Genomic DNA, 18475 nt, shown 5'->3' with positions numbered 1-18475 from the left:
ACAGGCGGAGGGAGAAGCAGGCTCCATGCACCAGGAGCCTGATATGGGATTCGATCCCGGGTCTCCAGGATTGCGCCCTGGGCCAAAGGCAGGCGCCAAACCGCTGCGCCACCCAGGGATCCCTGCATCATAATTTAAAGGGAGCTCTTGTCAAAGCTGAGTAAGAATTAGATTTTATGTCAGTATTGTCACTTGAATACCAGTAATTCCACAAAACTTCCATAGATGACTTTATATATATTTTCCCCCACAGAAGATATATGTTACTCCACAAAATCGTTTCCAGAGAGTAACTCTATTTCCCACAGAAGTTTTGGGTCATTGCAACAAAAATGTGGATGCAGGAGCAATAAAATACTTTCAAGTAATTTTACCAGTTTGGAAGGATGAAAGTATCTTTGCCTCTACCATTGTAACTTTTTCTATCACATTCCTATTTAATATATTACAGAATTCTCCATTTCTTTTACCTGTCTTGATCAGTCCCCCTTATATATCCTAGAGGCAGTGATAAGTTACGTCTCTAAAAGAAGTTCTGCTGATAAGGGGAAAATGAGCTTTTCTCCAAAAATGGAGGAAAAATTATACTAAAATAGCAACTAAATACCTAAGAGGAGCTTCTTACAAGTGTATGCCAAAGCAAAGATTTTTTAAAAAATACTTTCTCCACATAATATTGATTTGATACTGGTAACTCAGATGCTTGTGTCTTCTATTTCAGTAGAGTTTTAAGAAACCATTTTATTTCTTTTCCAGATGTTATTTTTAAGAATTAATGCAAGTTATAAACTCCACTTGAAAAAGCAGTTATCTCATTTAAATGTGATAAATGATGGAGGACCTCAAAATGGGTATGTTTGTGACATATTTTTACTATGTGCCCCCACAGTGGTGAAATCAGCAACTTTCTTTTCTTTCTTTCCGGAGAGGGTATCTGTATCTGTCTGTATAGATTAACGCGTTTTAGAAATGGTCAGTTACTTAACTTCCATGTCTGTTTTGAGGCAGTGGGGGTCAGTTGCACCTTCTATGTTACCCAGTAGTTTCCCCGTATGCAGACAGGACTCAAAGTCCTACTTTGTAGCTATGTGATAGCGAGAAGGTCCACTTAACTTCTGCCGTAATTATAAAATGAGAAGGATAAAATTTGCTTTAACTTTTTCATTGGGTCACAAAAAAATAAAGTGTAAGTGTATGTATGTCCATTTTATTGTAAGCTTTTGGACAAATTACATGTATTATCGGTGAAATAGTGTAGTTATATAAGAGAAAACAATTCAGAATCCAAAATGGGTAAAGTGCTGCTACTTAATAGCTATGTGACTTTAGGTAAATTGCTTACTCTCTCTGTACTTTCATTTTCCTAGATTTGAAAATAGGGATGGTGGTAAAAAGTACTATTGCAAGATTTTTGTGAAGAGCAATATAGATAAAGATAATGGGGACAAAATGCAAAAGCACTGATCATGAAGCTACACCTTAATATGATTTCTTTAGTGTTATCCGTTCTGTGGATATTCAAGGAATCAAATACTTTATTCCCTGTTAAGTTTCAGGCTTAAATTTCAAGTTTATAGGAACAAATGAAAAATCGTATTTTGGAGTCAGAAATTGGCCCTGTCCAACAAAACAAATATATTGAATTGATTTTTCAAGAAATACTTGAAAACTTCAGTTGAGTCTGATGGTCATGCTGAATTTTTTTTATGTAAAAATCTGATTCTCTCCCTTGATTATTACCTGGTTCTTCTCTTTCTTTCTTTTTTTTTTAAGAATTGTTACTTTCAAAAATTTCAAGACCACAGAAAAAGTTCAAGGACATTTTATGAACACCAGATAACCTCTCAGAAACTTTTTTAAAAACTAATATTTTTAAGTCCCACTTCATTATAACCTTCTACTTTTATTCCCATAGCTAAATCTGTGTTGGTTGGTTGGTTTTTCTGACCAATAGTTCTGAAGCATCCAAGCTAACTCATTACCTATTATTTTCTTTGTTAATACAGCTATTTGGGGGTCATACCACCTTAGAGATCTTCACTGTCACATACTTTTAAAGACACTAATTCTCTATAAGGCAATTTATGCCTCTGAGTGATCCCTTTACAGATGGAATTCCCTGAAAATTAACCTCTAGACTCTAGCCAAAGGCATGGGAAACTATCTATTTAAAAGGAATTTTTGTTCTTGAAATGGCTCTAAAAAGCGTGGCTTTTTTTTTTTTAAGGTGAAATTGACATAAAATTAACCATTTTACCTTTAACAATGCAGTAGCAGTTCGTGCATTCACAAGTGAATTCTAGTTCGTTTTTCCAGTCACATGATAAAATAGGTTCAACAGTCAAAAAAAACAAAAGCCAAGAGGAAATCTTCTACCCATTAAGCAGTTACTCCCTATCCCTCTTTCTCCCTAAACCAAGTTTTTTTTTATGAGATTTTTAAAATGTATTTTAAGGCATTTTTAAAATACAGACATAAAATAATAATAGTTGTATTGCTGCTTAGAATTGATCATTAACAGTTTTCATTTTCACTGGAAAAAAATGTTTACGTTAAAAAAGAAAACAAGGGGAGCCTGGGTGGCTTGGTTGGTTAAACATCTGTCTTGGGCTCAGGTCACAATCCCAGGGGTCCTGGGATGGAGCCCTGCATTGTGCTCCCAGCTCAGTGGGGAGTCTGCTCCCCTCCCTCCCTTGTCCCTCTCCCCAGCACATGCTCTCTCTCTCTCACTCACTCTCAAATATTTAAGGAAAAAAAGAACGACATTCCAAATGAAACTGAAGCATCCCTCTCTCCGGTCCCATTCTTTTTCTCCCAACCCTTAGTTAATATTTCCAATAAGTTTGGTCTGTATTCCTTAAGTCCTTTGCATTATCTCTATACCTTAAAAAAAGTAGGTAGCACTGTTTAATAAACTTAATTTACTTATGTGGTATATTGTACATATGCTCCTTTTTTCTATTCAGCATTATTACTGGTTTATCTATTTGATAGGTAGGAATTGTCCATTTTTTACTGCTTTTTATTCTCCCACAGGAATCTACCATATTGAAGGTAGCCATTGCCCCAAATGAGACATTTCTAGTTTACTATTTTTTTCCATTACAACTATGCCGCGTGAAGATCTATAAACATGTCTACTGGTGTGACCATTTCTTTATGGGTCATATCCAAGTTGATCAGAGCATATGTACATTTTCACCCTACTAGGTATTGCCAGAATATTCTCCAAAGTGGCCTCTGTGTTGCCAACATTTGCTGTTAGATTTTAAGTCCTTCGTTGCCAAGCAGTATCTTGTTTTGATTTGCATTTTCTAATGTTTGTCCTCTTTTCATATGTTTATTAGTCATTCACATGTTCTCTGACTTTTCCTGTTCACTTTCTTTGCCCATTTTTCTCGTGGGTATTATTTTTCTTGATCTTAGATTTTTGTGTACGCACTAGTCAAACTAACCCTTTGTTATGAATGTTGCAAATTTCTGCTTTTATGTCAAACAATTTTCAACTTTGATAGAACTCTAGAAGTATGTTTAAATGAAGATTTATGCTAATTTTACGCTTAGTTTTTAATGTGAGGACCTTGCCATATAAAAGCTTTTGTTCTTTTTTGAGCTGTTGCTGTCAGTTTCAGTGTGTTTAACTGACCATATTATCTATCACAAGTGTAATTTCGAATCTTTTTAAAGTACTCAGATTAGATGAGTTTTAAATGAAAAATGTGGTCCTTAGTAAACTCTGCCATGTGATAAGAGGTGAAGCATCCAGTGCACACGGCTGAAGGCATTTATAAACTGGGCCGTGGTACCGGCGCTAAGGGTGCTTCTGATCCCTTTGCCGCAGAGGGTCCCGCAGTCCATGACGTAGGTGTTCATTAAAGTACTGAGGCGAGATTTCCGCTCCTTTTACAAACTATTAAATCGAAGTCTCTTCGTTCCTCCACGGCCCATATGTACCAACACATACATCTACTCAGACCGGTCCCTATTTTACATGCTTGGAGCTGTGATACCTGTTTATCTGAGTGTTCTTTCCTGGAATGTCCTCTCAAGTATAGCCGTGGATGGGACAGTTCAGTACACAAAGGTGTGACTTTGTTTTCTCATCTAGTGTTGCTGTATTGTCAGTATCAAGTTTTATATCTTGTAATACATACACAGGAGTCCCAGCATGAACTTCTTTGGATGTCACTCAGGAAGCCTTGTCTTTCTTTTACCTGATTTCATTGGTCATATACGTGTACAGTTGATCCTTGAATAATGCGGGGGTTAGGAAAACCTGCATGTAATTTTTGACTCCCAAGAACCTAATAATACACACTGTTGGCCAGAAGCCTTATCGTTAACATCAACAGTTAACACATTTTTATGTTATATACTATGTTCTTTTAATAAAGCTGGAGAAAAGTTTTTGAAAATCATAAAAGTACATTTCATGCTGTACCATGTTGAAAAAAATCTGCATAAGTAGACCTGTGCAGTTCAAACCCGTGATGTTCAAGGGTCAACTGTATAGTCTGCTACAACTGATCAAAGAAACATCTTAACGTATTGTTATTTTATGATGTTTTATTGGGCAGAATTATGAAACCAAGTCCAGCCTGCACTGGTTTAGTCCTTCAAGATATTTACTGTTGAAATAGAGCACTCTATATGATAGCAGGAATCCTGCTAAGAAATAATATTGACATTTGGTCCCTAGGAAATCAGAATTTTAAATAATAGTCTAGCAGCTAGGATAAGACTGACTCTATGAGCATTACTTCTTTAATTATGTGGTAGAAAGTATGAGATTAAAAATAGTTTTGTCTCCAATGTTTAGGTTGGTCACAGCAGATGTAGCTTTTTACACTGGAAATCTTCAAGCCTTAAAAGGTCTTAAAGATTTGGACCTAAATATGTCCGAGATCTGGGAACAGAAGAGGTGATGACATACTGGAAAACGGGGTAGCTCATCTGACCATGGGATGTGTATGTTTATGAAGAAAATATGGATGCCTGTGATTCAAGAACTGGACCTCGAACCCAAAGTGAACTGGGACAGGGGAAGGGGAAAAGGAAATTATCAGTGTTGGGAAACTGGGATTCAGTGGGGTCTACAAGGAATGCCATTTTTATGCTTCCTTCAGTGAGGAGTAACTGATCAGGTGTCTATAACATTTTTCATTCTCTCTGGAAACAGACTCAGGTTTCTTTGGACCAAATCCAAAAGAACACATAGCTGTAACACAGCTGTAGTTGACTAGAATGCTCTGTATACTTTATATTAAAAAATGCTTTGCATTTCTTCCAGTGCAATGAAATTCATACGGTGTCCCACCTTATTTAATGATGGTACAATTTAAAATATTAAAATCTTAGTCAACCTCTGTAGAAAGTTTTCTCTATGAAAGTAAAGCTGTTTGAAAAATTATTTTTTTACAGATCTTTCTATAAAAAATAAACATCTTTTGATTGCTTGGATTTAGGAATTCAGTTTTTGTTTTAGTGACCAATGTCAGGTTTCAGGCCTTGTGTGTCGCATATTTAATCTTTCTACCACCACTTTATGTCAGCTGGGTAAAGCCTTCCAGAATAGTCTAAATACTTGAAAGTCTGATCACAGTAATAATTAAAGAATAAGATATTGGCATTTATTTATTCAACTACTAATTTAAATACTTTTCAGAAGTGGTATATGAAAGGCTGCAGTTTAATAGCTGTATTTTTATAAAAGTATCTATGAAGGGTTGGTTTGTGGGGGTGTTTTTGCCTTTTTATTTCTAGCAGATGGTAAGAATACATTTTCATATATACTCTGCCTATTTATGAGTTCTCATTTTAACATTTAGATAACATGCGAAGTATGGCCCCATCGGGTTCTTGTTTTTAAGTTACTTTCGACGTGTATATGAACAAAGACCAGGGAGAAATAGAACTTTTAAAATATAGGCTGCTGTGTTGGGGCCAGAAATATAAGGTGATAAGTAACTTATTTAAAGATTTTATAATACCTACCTTCAAAATTAGAATCAGCAGCACTCTACAAATGAAAGTGCCTGTGCCTCACCTCATCCCGGGAATCTTGCCTAACCCTGTCAGAGTGCCTAAACTTGTGGGGATTATGTACAATGAGATAACAGTCTTATTTTGTGCTCCTTCATTTCCTAAAAGGAAAGCCTGTTTTATCATTACTAAGGTATGTCACTGGTTCTTCAACTGTCTAAAATAAAGCTGTAAAAAATTACCAGACTTTATAAGGCAACTTTTTTTTTAATAGTATACAGTAAACTTTAAGTTACAAGCAGCCTACTCAAAAACAAGTATGGAAGAATTAGAAAATATAATTACTCCTTAGAGAAAAGCCACAAATTAAACTACCAGCAGAGCGGACTTGAAAGGTTATCTATGAATATTTTCAATCGCAAGAAGAAAGTTTCAAGGAAAGGGGACTTTTTATAAAGTTATACCTCCACCCACCACACCAGAGAACAAGGATGTAAAAGAAGTACCCTACCTCTACCCACCCCATCCCTGCAGCTGGGAAAAGAAACATCCCTTTGTTTTAATAAACGGGAGAGTCTGTGGAAAGCATGGCAGGCATCCCAGCTTGAGGACCAGAGGAAAGGGACTAAATACCTTCAGGTTTCATTCCTATGGAAAGAATGATGTGGTGGAGATTCTTAGAAATGCAAAAACTAGATGTGTTAGGTAACTGGCCAGTGAGTACTTAAATATTTCAAGAGCAGACCTTCCAACTGATCCAGTAACTGTTTCTCAAGAGTAAACCTTTTTTTTTTTTTTTTTTTTGGCCATTTCATAGAGTTAGCATTGAAAGTGTACGTGTGCACATGGATTGCCTCACAGCTTTATTTCTGAAATCACAAGCAATTCAAAGTGACCATCACTGAGGCCTCTGTTAAAAGATGTTCCAGCAGAGCTGCCCCAGTTTTAAGATTAAACAGTATTGCACTTTACGATGAACTAACTTTCAGGGTCCTCTTCAGAGAAGAAAAAATATTGCTTCCATCTGTGCTTTTCTTCGACTAAAAGCATATTGCAAAAAACCTCTACTTTAAAAATTAACACCGCAGGGTACAGTAACACAGTAAAGTACCTGCCAACTTTAGAATCCTAGAGAACATTTCATTGTAAGAAACTGTTTAGCCCATAATTAGTATGAAGTGTATACAGTATTTTTCCTCTCAGTGGTCCAAGATACGGAGGTTCCCCGATACAATCTTGTTCTCTAATACTGCTCCAGGTGGGATGTCAATTCGGTCACCATGATTTGCAATGATGATAACTGTTCCCTACATGACGAGGAAGACAAAACAGAAGAAAGTATACTTAAAACTGCAGCTGAAATCCAACGGATTTTCTTAAAATTACCAAATTTATGTAGAACTCCATTTACAACGGAGCAGTTGTATTTATAAGCAACATTAAACAAGAAAAGTAACATGTTAAGGAAAACTGTATACGGTGTCCCTCTAAGAATCCTGGCAGTAGTTCTAGATAACGCCACCTCTGGATCCGAGGCGGTCCTACCCGCAGTGAGAAGTGGACCCTGTGCCACAGCATGACGGGCCTTCAAAGATCTGTCTGCAAGGTCACCAGCATCATCCGCCTTCACATAAAGATACCGAGGTGCTTGGTTTATATTTACGTAGAGGTTTGGGTTTTTGTTTTTAAAAACAGTTTACTATAATATTCTTCATGTCTTAAGTCTGTTTAGATGAGGCAGTATCAGCAGTGAAGTTCCACGTACGTGTGTGCACGCGTGTGTATACACACATCAGCAATAACGTTCTGTCTACGTCCAGGTGTGTATATACACGTATGTAGAGGTCTGTACAGCTGACCCTGAACAGCATGTTAGAACTGTCTGGGTCCACTTACATTTTTTTCAGTGAATACGGTACCATGAATGATTTTCTTAAACTTTTCTCTAGCTTCCTCTATTGTAAGACTACTGTATATAATATGTACGGCCTGCGAACTATGTGTTAATCAACTGTTATCATAAGACTTCCAGTCAACAAGAGGCTATTAATAGTTACATTTTGGGAGACTCAAAAGTTATACATGGATTTTTGACTACATGGGGGTCACCCCCCCAAACTCTCATGTTTTTCTTTTTTTCTTTTTTTTTTTTTTTTAACTCTCATGTTTTTCAAGAGTCAACTGTGTGTACACACACACACACACACACACACACACACACACACACACCTTTTTGTTTTTCCAAGATCTTCATTTAAGGAGGTTCACTAAAGGAAGAACACATGTAATCTAGGTATGGGGTTTTTTTTTTTAATAGGAAAAAGCTGTTGTATCTTTGGCTCTGAGCTTTAATATTTATACCTATAGTCCTTCCTGTTTCTTAGGTTAGACGATACTCTGCAAAGTACCCAAGTACTACGGTATACGAATGAATCTCTTTATACTGATGACAACTGATTAATGGGAATAGATGATATTCAGTATAAGTGAAGTTGTCATTTTTTTCTGCTTTCATTCAGATTCAAACAGTCATCGTTGGTGAGCTAATGTTATTTTAACAGTGATTCTATTTTAAAGACTGTCATTTCAGTAAATTGGCACTAGTTACATTATTTACTAGTGTTTGCTTTCCATTTGAATGCTATATTCCAGAGTTCCTATATACAACAATTGTGATTGTATTTTAACTATGTTGTATATCTATGGAAGACAGTACTAATACTAAATACTGTGGTAGCTATTTCATTTTAACAATGTATTTATGTCTTCTAAACACCTAGTATAGTCTAAGAGGTATTCTTTAAAATAAAGGTAAATTGAGGAATAGAACATGAAACCTGTTTTGTAAAGCTGTAAGAACTGTAATTTTCATCAGAACAACACACCTTTAGTGAAACATTCTTGCCAAATGTCACATCTCCTGAAACTGTGAGGTGATCCAATTCAAGCATATCTGGTATACTTTCAAACCTTCTCAGATAATCCTGAACCTGAAAGAAGCAAATTGTTTCAAAAATGGGTTAACACAAAAACACCGGGATTAAATTAACAAACTAGTTTAACTAAACTGTGAAAACATTCTGTGTATGGCCGAGCTCAGGCCCTCCAGGGGAAGAGCCTTTTATTAAGCACTTGCTATATACTAGATCCTGTGCAGCATGGTCCGTCCCTACAATCAAGCAATTTATACACCACTGAGCAGACTGGGTATCAGTAAGAAGATAACCAACATGCTAAAAGCCCAAAGAGTAGTTCAAATAATCTGGAGGTTAGTTAGAGCTCGTCACTGAAGCAAGGTAGACGAGCTGGGCTTTACGCCATAGGCAGGATTCAGAAGAAGTGGAGTATCTCATGCACAGCAACAGCACAGGTTATCATTACAAATGATGCAGATCTTTTGCCTCTTATTTCCTTAGATTTGTAGGCACTAGAAATCGTCTTAGAGGCCTTGTTCCCTATTTTGCTAAGAAAATTAGAAGCAATCTGAAAAGTTCCACCGGTTCCTCCCATAACCCACTTGCCCCCAGCCTGCTACTCTGTCCCTTCCTAGTACCCAGTACTGGGCTTGGACAGTTCCTCCAGCTGAAGGCCAGGCCTCCTTAGGGCCCAGAGATGTTGGCCAGTGATTCCTTCTCCCTCTGACTGCATCAGTTCCAGTCCGTGCATAAACATCCCCAAAATTCTTCCATCTTTAAAAAGCAAACAAAAATCTTTCAAATCTTATATCCTTTTCTATCTATGGCTGCCAATTGTTTTGTTCTGCTTTTCTTTAAGGGCAAAATTCTTGAGTTAGTTGTTCACGTTTGTATCTCTAATTTCTCTTATTCTCTGTTAAATCCTTTCCCGTCAGGCTCTGGAACCTCTGTACTGATAATTCTACTGGTGAATTCTCATTGCTCTTGAACCAATCCTCTTGAATTAGCAGCAGCACTTGACACAGATGATCACTCTGTCTTTCTTGAGACATTTTCTTAATTTGGGGCTTTCAGGACACACACATTTATGGTTTTCTACCCAGCTCCTCAGCAAGCTTTGCTGTTTCCTCCACCTCATCCCCATCCTCTAACTCAGACTACCTTAGGGCTCAGTTCTTGGACACCTCTTCCCTAGGTGACCTCTATCTCACAGCTTTAAATATCAGCTATACACAGAGGACTCTCCAATTTACCTGTCTCTTCCACATCTCTCCTCTGATCCAGAAAGAAAATAAATTTGAAGGTCTAACCAATACAGTATCTCCAAAACTTAACTCCCCATCCTGCTCCCCTCTAGACCTAAACCTACATCCCCCATCTCCATAAATGGCAGGAGATACCATGCTTTCAGCAGTTGCATAGGCTAAAAGCCCTGGAATCATCTTTCTCTCTCTTACACTCGCAAATCCTGTAGGTATAACTTTCACAATATCTCAAGGTTGTTTTTTCGGTATTTCCACTGCCATCACCGTGGTCAAAGCCACCATTTCCTCTTGCCAGGATTCCGCTCTGATTCTACCCTCGCTCGCCAGATCGGTCACTTCACCCCTTAGCTCACAACTCTGATGGTTTCTCATCCACCAGAGGGGGGTAAAGCCACCCACATTCCCAATATCCAGTTGCAAGGTTCTACACATTGGGACTGTTCCCCTCTCCGACCCCTCCATGTCTCCCTTGCTTACTCTGCACCTGCCATATTATGCTCTGTAAAGTCTCTAACACACATTCTTCCCCAGAGCAACTTGCCAGCACCCACTCAGCCCCTGTTCTCAAAATAGGGCAGCTAAAGTCCTGATGTCCTGCAGGGTACTGTGGAGGCTAGGAAGCGAAGGGAGGGGTGAGGTGAGGTAGAAAAATGGCTGGTGGTACCCTCTCGGGCTGCAGGAAGACGGTGGGTCTTTGTTCCACCAGTATTTTCCCAGCTCAGCACCAAAACAGGGAGAGTCCTAAGATGCCTGATGTTATCCTGGAAATTGCAGCAGCCACAGGACCCAGAATCTTCCCCAGCGAACATATGAAGCAGAACCTGCTTCCACACCAGGTGGCACGAAACTTCAACCAGGACCAGAAATATGCTGGGAGGGCCTCGCAGGACTCTACACCAGCTGCACAGGCTCACTGGGTCCCCCTCCATTAACCTCACAGTATTTCATGTGATGCAGTGTTCTGAATTCCACTTCGCATGCTAGGGTCAGGTCCTCCTATACTTGCCACTCCCCCTGCCTGGAATGCTCTTCATCCCAGATGCCCGCATGGTACACGCAATTTCTCTGTGAGACCATCTCTGGCCACCCAGTGTAAAATTGTACCCTGCCACACCACCCACACATTCCCTACTCCCGCTCTTTCTCCATAGCATTTTCTACCATGTGCCATACTATACATTTGCTTATTATCATTCTTACCCCACTAGAATATTCATGAAGGCAAGGATTTTAGTCCATTTTACTTAATGCTAACTATCCAGCACCTAGAACACTGCCCAGCACATGGTAGGGGCTCAGTGTTTGTTAAACCAGAATTTACATTCTCCCACTGCTGAAAGCAGTAAATGGTTTTACAAGAGACATAAAGTAAAATGTCCCCAAATTAAACATTTTTTCCTACTCTTTAGCAACCAAATTTCAAAAGTGAGTTACGTCTTTATCCTCTATGGTTGATTCCCTTTAAGAGATCAAAATCAAAGACAGAGGAATGTAACAGGTCAGCAGGCAGGACTGTAATTAGACCCCAATTCATATCATTCCAGTCATTTTTATACTTAGACATTTAGGAACCACAAATCCACATGTGTACCATATCTCTAACTACATACCTTGGTAAAAGAACTGCCTAATTTAACCAAGGGTACTGTAGGAAATTCCCGCTTTTCACTCATCGTCAAAGATCCTGCATTAAGGCTATAGAGGTTTGACATCACAAGCAAGAGATCTGATGTGGTTTTGACAGGTAGAAAACGGCTCCGAGGAACATTAATACCGAGCGAGTTCTCAAAACTTTTAATGGCAGCCCCTACTGCAGTTTCTAACTGAATGACGTTCAGGCCTCCATCCAAAGTCTGTTAAGAAAGAAAAGGGGCCAGGGGGAGAAGAGAAAGAGGTTTTAACAACTTAGTTCCTTGTGGGCTAGTTAATGTTTGGGAAGGAGACAGGATCCTGACAAGTGACATTTAAGCAAGTACCTAGCACATGCCAGGTGCTTAGACGTACATGGTCTTTTGTTCAGCATCATAACTCCTGTTTAGTAACGTTTCCATTTTACGATATAGAACTGAAGGTTTGCACAAAACTCATGCAAGATGCCTGAGGCCAAAAGGCCTTGAAGTGTCAGAGCAATGAGTGCCAAGGCTTAGCACACTAAAGAGATGGGTGTGGACCCTGAAACACAGGGCCAGGAGCTGGAGTGACTTACGAGGTGCAAAGGAGGAACCAGTGAATAGATGGGCCAGAGAGTGGGTAGTGGGATCTGTGCGCAGCCTACCTACTGTGATCTCAGGAACCAGGGAGACAAGAGCTGCACCTCAGGCTTACCTTGGGATTCACGATGATTTCCATATCAATAGCATTTTGCTCCTGCAGTCTCTTAACTGCTGCAAGAGAGATCCAGAGGTTGTTTGTGTTGAATATTTTGAATTTTGATACAGACTTGAACTCATCCACATGAGCTTTTGGCACTTGAGCGATTTCCACGAGTCTCAACTTGCCTTCATACTGGGTGAGCGTCCCACCCTAGAAAGGCAGAGAGGAGTGTTTGAGTACCTCCACATCTCTCCCAATCCCAGCCGTGCCACACTGCCAGTCTATGGACGTGGTAGAGAAAAGACATTGATAAAATCCCCCAGAAATAAAAAGTTTTGGCATGGATTCCATCAGGGACACACAGCAATAGACATATAATGGTAGAACCAAAGGAAATATTCAGGTTGTCATCCTATACTGTATGCCTGCCCTCTTGTCCATAATAAAAACCCTGAGAGTACATCAGGGTCTGCCTCACTTTTTGAAGGTCTAGGGGAAGAGCCATTCCCTCCAGTTCCCAAACCACCATCCATTACTAACCCACTAGTCCTACTACCTCAGACCCTGCTCTGATTGGCTCTATGATAAGTGAAGAAAAGGGAGGATACAAATGGGTGAGAAGTGACCTCTGAGTCATGAGGCCTCAGCAGTGCGGGGAGAGGAACATTCACTCGTTTGCAAGAGGCATAGAACCCAGTCTAGGGAATGACCATGTTAGTATTCTCACACCACCCGTTCTCCTACTCCTTGGGGCCAAGTAGTAAAACCTTCTGTACCATTTCATGACCACTAAACAAAGTTAAGAATTTTTTTTTTTTGCAACTGCAGAGATATTAGAGTGAAAAACATATATATAGAAATGCATAGGTAGAAACAGAAATAATAAATTTTCTCTAAAGGAAAAATTAAATAAATGCACATAAGCACCAGACTAGAAGAATATTAAAGGTTTGAGCAAACACTGAAAGTGTTTTCACTTATCTTGTAAATATACATGGAACTATTTTCAGTTAAAATCACCCATATAGATTATTCAACAATACTGTTCAATCTCAATTTATACAGTTATGTCAGGTGGAACTTAGGGTACTCTACGGAATACTATCTCACTCTGTCTTATATGATGTTATTAAGTGGATGAATATGTTTTACCACTGAAACTTTCCAATAAAAAAAAAAAAATTCTGAACTACAGAACCTATGCAGTGTGAAGATGTGAATCCCCAAACTGCTTCCACTCAATATTTACCTTTACATCTGCACGTGTTTTATTTGTGACTTCCATGACAAATTCACAGGGTTTTCCATTGGGTGGGTTCATTAGATGATTAAGAATATAAAGATCCACAGTGGCACCCAGATTATCTATGTTTGACACAAAAATATACTCTTTGCCTTCTCCTATAAGGGTGTCGAGCAAACCAGAGTTGTAGAAACTGGCATAAATATCACCATGACCTGGAGGGTACCAAGCTTCTGTATTTTCCCCTGAGTATGAGACATCCTTTGCTACAGGCAGTAAAGATTCTTTATTAATCCTTGGGTACCTTTGAAAAAAACAAACAAAAACAAAGTCTTTTTCAGTACCAATTCTGTAAAGCAATCCAGACCTTCAAGTAAAACAATGAATTTAAAGTTAAATAAAACTTCCTTCCTCTTCAGTCTATCAACAGTTTAATCAGAGGCAAATCCATTTAAGAAAATCTCTTATCTGTGTTGTCCAACAGTCTCCTAGATCATTCTATTTGCTGCAAAAAAAGATTTCCATCGCTATACAGATGGGAGGACACCTCATATTTTTAGGATATACAGAGATTTTTATGGCTCTACAAGACGAGAGCTACATTAAGTAAATTTCTCAAACTTATTTGGTCATGGGTCTGTTCTTTGGTTGTGGAATTGTTCTTTTCCGTCTAGATCTATTTGGAAAAATATGCCCATTTCTACAAACAGATATATTCGGGCGGGGGTGGGGTGCTCTTTCTTTCCCAGAAAATCAACAGCAGATCAGTGCTCAGGGACACCTGCTCCCGACCACTAGCGAGAACATGTGCCAGGGCTGGCGGTGGGGAGCGAGGGAAACAGAGGAGCGAGCTCCGTAACAGACCAGGGACCACAAGATGGAGGCAGAGCACCTGCAACTTACAAAGTGTCCATGAAAAAATAGTTTAAAACAACAATACAACTTTTAGAAACATCTGTTCTGTACAAGTTCATATAGACCCATATTCAGTCTTTGATGGAAGACTTCCTTCCCCAGGTGCATGGGCTTTATCAGAATCTGTCATTTGAATTCCTTTCTACAGGCCACCTGGAGACGTGCAGGTTCTATTCCAACCACCGCAATAAAGTGAGTCGAATGAATGTTTAGGTTTCCCAGGGCATCTAAAAGTTCTGCTTACACTATACTGTAGTCTATCAAGTGTGGAGTAGCGTTGTGTCTAAAAAAATGTACATGCCTTGATTTTAAAAAGTACTTCATTGCTAAAAATGCTAACCATCATCTGGGCTTCCAGCAAAGCATAATGACTGATCACAGATCCCCATAACAAATACAATAATAAAGGACAAGTTTGAAATATTGTGAGAATACCAAAATGTGTGACACAGACACAAAGTGAGCAAATGCTATTGGAAAAGTGGCACCAATACCAGTAGACTTACTTGCTCACTGCAGGGTTGCCACAAATCTTCAACTTGTAAAAAAAAAAATGCAGTATCTAAAAGGTGCAACTAAAGTGCAATCAAACAAAGTATGCCTGTACTTACTTTTCTTTCCTCAAAGAAGAAGATTTTTTTCCAGGATTTATTAAATTTCCCCCAAGCCTATTCAGGATGTTGAATAAACTTCTTCCCATATGAAAGAAGGTTATCAATACTGTAGAACATATAAAAATTTTCAGACCCACGTGGAGCCCAAATATGCCCCCAAAGAGCAGAGACCTAGGCCATCCTTAAGTATTCTGGACGTGGAACAAGCAGACTCTCCCTTAGGAGCTGGAAGTTACAGAATCACAGAGTGATTATAACAATCACCCATCTATGAACAAGTGTGCAGCCTTGAAAAACACTGAACATTTGCAAACCTGAGGTTTTGGTACATGCACATCTTGAGGCTACTCTGTTTAAAACAAGACAAAGAAGTCTTTGTTTCCCAGGAGGAACACCCTCCAGACTTTTTTTTTTTTTTTAACTTATTGTACCTGCTTTGATTAAAAGTGTAGATTTTCACACGACAATGATTGTACTTCTGTAGTATTTTTTTTGTATCTTCATCCGTGTTAAAAGAGTTCATTAGAACAAGAGGAACATCTGTATTGTAGGTTTTGTTCAAATGCTAGGGAGGAAAATAACAATCAGATTACCCAGACCTACTTTTCTTTCACTTAAAATTATAAAACTGGTAATAGTTCATCACAAAGTATCCAAAACCATCACCTACATGTAGCCAAATATAAATATTTAGCATAAGCCAGACACTTTGCTAAGCAGTTTACCATGTACTTAGTCATTAAATCACAACCCTATGAGACAGAAACTATTGTCTGCATATACGGATGGCTAAACTAAGGCCCAGAGCGGCGGCAGGTCAACAGCAGAGCCAAGAACCCCCCTACCCACCAGCCCCCCCGGCCTCCACACACAGTCTGACTCTGGAGCGCCCGCCAGGGCCTTGTGGCCTTCCTGGACAGGCAGATGCTAAGCATTTACCCTGTGTCCAGAGCACAGTGGGGATGAAAGTACAGATGTTACAAAGACCTGGTTTCCTAGTCTCAGGATTAATGCCAAGAACTGTGAAGAAAACAGGTTCTCAGAAGTCAGACAATCCTGTGTTTACACAGGGAATCTTGGGCAAGTAAATCAACCTCTCTCTGTGCCTTGATTTCCTCGCCTGTAAAATGGGGATGACAGTAAAAGAGTACTTATCTTACAGAGTTGTTGAAAGGAACAAAGGACTCAGTTCATGAAAAAAGCTCAGAATAATACTCAGTGTGCAGTACATGCTAGATAAATGTCAGTCGCTGCTGCTGCTGCTAGTGTTACTGGTGTGGTTAGCCAGCACCGTACTGGACACTAGAAATAAAGAGATGAACAAGACTGGCCCTGGCGAACTTGTGGTCCACAACTAATGACTATCCCTAAGAGAGCAACCAAGGATGGTTCTTAGCATCCGTGGCCGCCAACCAGATACGGAAATTCTCCGCCCCCCTCCCAGAAGGGGTTAATAAAGCCAGATCACCCCAGCTATGATGAAGGCTGCGCCACTAGAAAGAAAGGCAGGAGAGGAGAGGGAGATCAAAGGAGAATCCAAAAAGATCCAGAGATTTCAACAACCACAAATGCTATTTAAAGGTGTACTCACCTTAAAGATCTGCCCTTGGGAACACCAAACCTTTTTATATACTAATAAGGAAACTAAGGATAGCAAGCTTCTTGACTAGCTCAAATCCACATCTGTTATTTTATACGGTAATATTTCTAATGACCTAAAACTGATTTTAGTGGTTCATGGAAAAGGCTGAATGTCACTCACTTCAATTTGCTGAACGGTCAGATCCAAAAAGGTATTCTCATTCCTCACACCGATCAGACTTTTGGGGCCTTTGCAGCCCATGCTGGTTCCCAAACCACCGTTGAGTTTCACCACCACCAGCTTGTTCAGCACAGAAGATATATTATCAGGTAAGCCCCTGGCCTTTATCTTTTCATAGGGTTGAATCTGAAATTTAAAAAAAAAAAAAAAAGTTACACAATTCAAATAGCTTTATGAGAGAATTAAAATCCAATCAATCTCAATTATTTTCGTGTGTCCTTAAAGAGCTTTGCTTTTCTCCACGGGAAGTTTTAACTGCATTTCCTTTAGTGTCACAAGTCCTTCCGATACAAAATCAAGTACTTACTTACTGGCAACTTCTCTAGCACAAAGTAGTTTAGTGGTTCACTTCCATTACAATGGAGTCCAGAAGGGAAAAATTACAGTCTACAAACACTCGTCTAGCTGGTGACGAGTTACTTGGACTACCTTTAAAAACTTAGAATTCCCAAGTTGCACCAATATAGTAAATGGGGTATTACAAAACTCATCAAATCTGTAAATATTTCTGGTGTAGTACGGATCTACTTCAGTTCTGGTGAAGTACATATATGATCATAAGTTATTCCTTCTCCCAAAGGAGGCAAAACCCAAAATCAAAATGTTCTTTGCTTTCTCTTCCATTCACCAGTAAGTCTGCCCTTCAGGGGAAGAAGGAAGCATGGGGTTGTGGTCATACTTCTAGGTATGTAACAAGGATATAATTCCTTATGAATCTGTCAGGCATCACTGAATGGAAGATCATACTGGAAAATTGTGTTCTCAATACTCTACTAAATACCCTGCTGGGGTAGGAAAGGCAAGACCTGGGTTGGAGAGAACCCCCTCTTCCCTGCACCCTTGTCTATTTCTGGGAGCACAGAGCATTACTCTGCAACTTCTTCCTCCTAGAACAGGAACAGCCACATAGTGGTAGCCCAAATTCTTTTGTTCAGAGCAGAAGCACAAGCAAGTCTAAAGATCTTATAGCAAGAATGAAAGCTTTTGAAAAGATCACAGTATATCCTCTAACCTTCTATGGGACTCTTTTTTGCATTATCCTTCTTTTTTTTTTTTTAATTTTATTTATTTATGATAGGCACACAGTGAGAGAGAGAGAAGCAGAGACACAGGCAGAGGGAGAAGCAGGCTCCATGCACTGGGAGCCCGACGTGGGATTCGATCCCGGGTCTCCAGGATCGCGCCCCGGGCCAAAGGCAGGCGCCAAACCGCTGCGCCACCCAGGGATCCCGTATTATCCTTCTTTAATGCAAGACATCATCAAATGTACCCTTCATCACAATGTACGACAGACAGCAACTGAGGGGATTGAAGAAATACATCCATATAGTCAATACTCACTATGAGGTTTTTTTTTTTTTTCTACCTGTAGGGGCTGTGTGGATGGGTGGTGGATGAAGTCTGTA

General features: G+C 39.4%; 2 protein-coding genes across 13 annotated transcripts in view; one reads left to right on the top strand and one right to left on the bottom strand.

Moving 5' to 3' along the window:
- VPS54 (VPS54 subunit of GARP complex) overlaps nucleotides 1-6223 on the top strand; it is a 76343-nt gene extending 70120 nt beyond the window's left edge. For all 9 annotated transcript variants that reach the window (XR_011998047.1, XM_072743087.1, XM_072743084.1 and 6 more), the window contains 2 exons: nucleotides 757-851; nucleotides 4820-6223. Coding sequence is in view for 8 of the 9 variants with exons in the window: in XM_072743087.1 (XP_072599188.1) it covers nucleotides 757-851; nucleotides 4820-4925 (201 nt within the window). In the remaining variant the exon portion in view is untranslated. The remainder of the gene's footprint in view (nucleotides 1-756; nucleotides 852-4819) is intronic.
- A 605-nt stretch (nucleotides 6224-6828) lies between these two features.
- Nucleotides 6829-18475, bottom strand: part of UGP2 (UDP-glucose pyrophosphorylase 2) — a 67111-nt gene continuing 55464 nt past the window's right edge. For all 4 annotated transcript variants that reach the window (XM_025992727.2, XM_072743091.1, XM_025992726.2 and 1 more), the window contains 7 exons: nucleotides 17010-17195; nucleotides 15679-15812; nucleotides 13725-14022; nucleotides 12488-12685; nucleotides 11773-12015; nucleotides 8868-8972; nucleotides 6829-7289 (listed from right to left, as the gene is read on the bottom strand). In XM_025992727.2, coding sequence (XP_025848512.1) covers nucleotides 7182-7289; nucleotides 8868-8972; nucleotides 11773-12015; nucleotides 12488-12685; nucleotides 13725-14022; nucleotides 15679-15812; nucleotides 17010-17195 — 1272 coding nt within the window. In that variant the 3' untranslated portion in view covers nucleotides 6829-7181. The remainder of the gene's footprint in view (nucleotides 7290-8867; nucleotides 8973-11772; nucleotides 12016-12487; nucleotides 12686-13724; nucleotides 14023-15678; nucleotides 15813-17009; nucleotides 17196-18475) is intronic.

This window comes from Vulpes vulpes, chromosome 16 (genome assembly GCF_048418805.1).
Source record: "Vulpes vulpes isolate BD-2025 chromosome 16, VulVul3, whole genome shotgun sequence".
Lineage (NCBI taxonomy): Eukaryota > Metazoa > Chordata > Mammalia > Carnivora > Canidae > Vulpes > Vulpes vulpes.
This window is presented reverse-complemented; position numbering and strand designations above follow the sequence as displayed.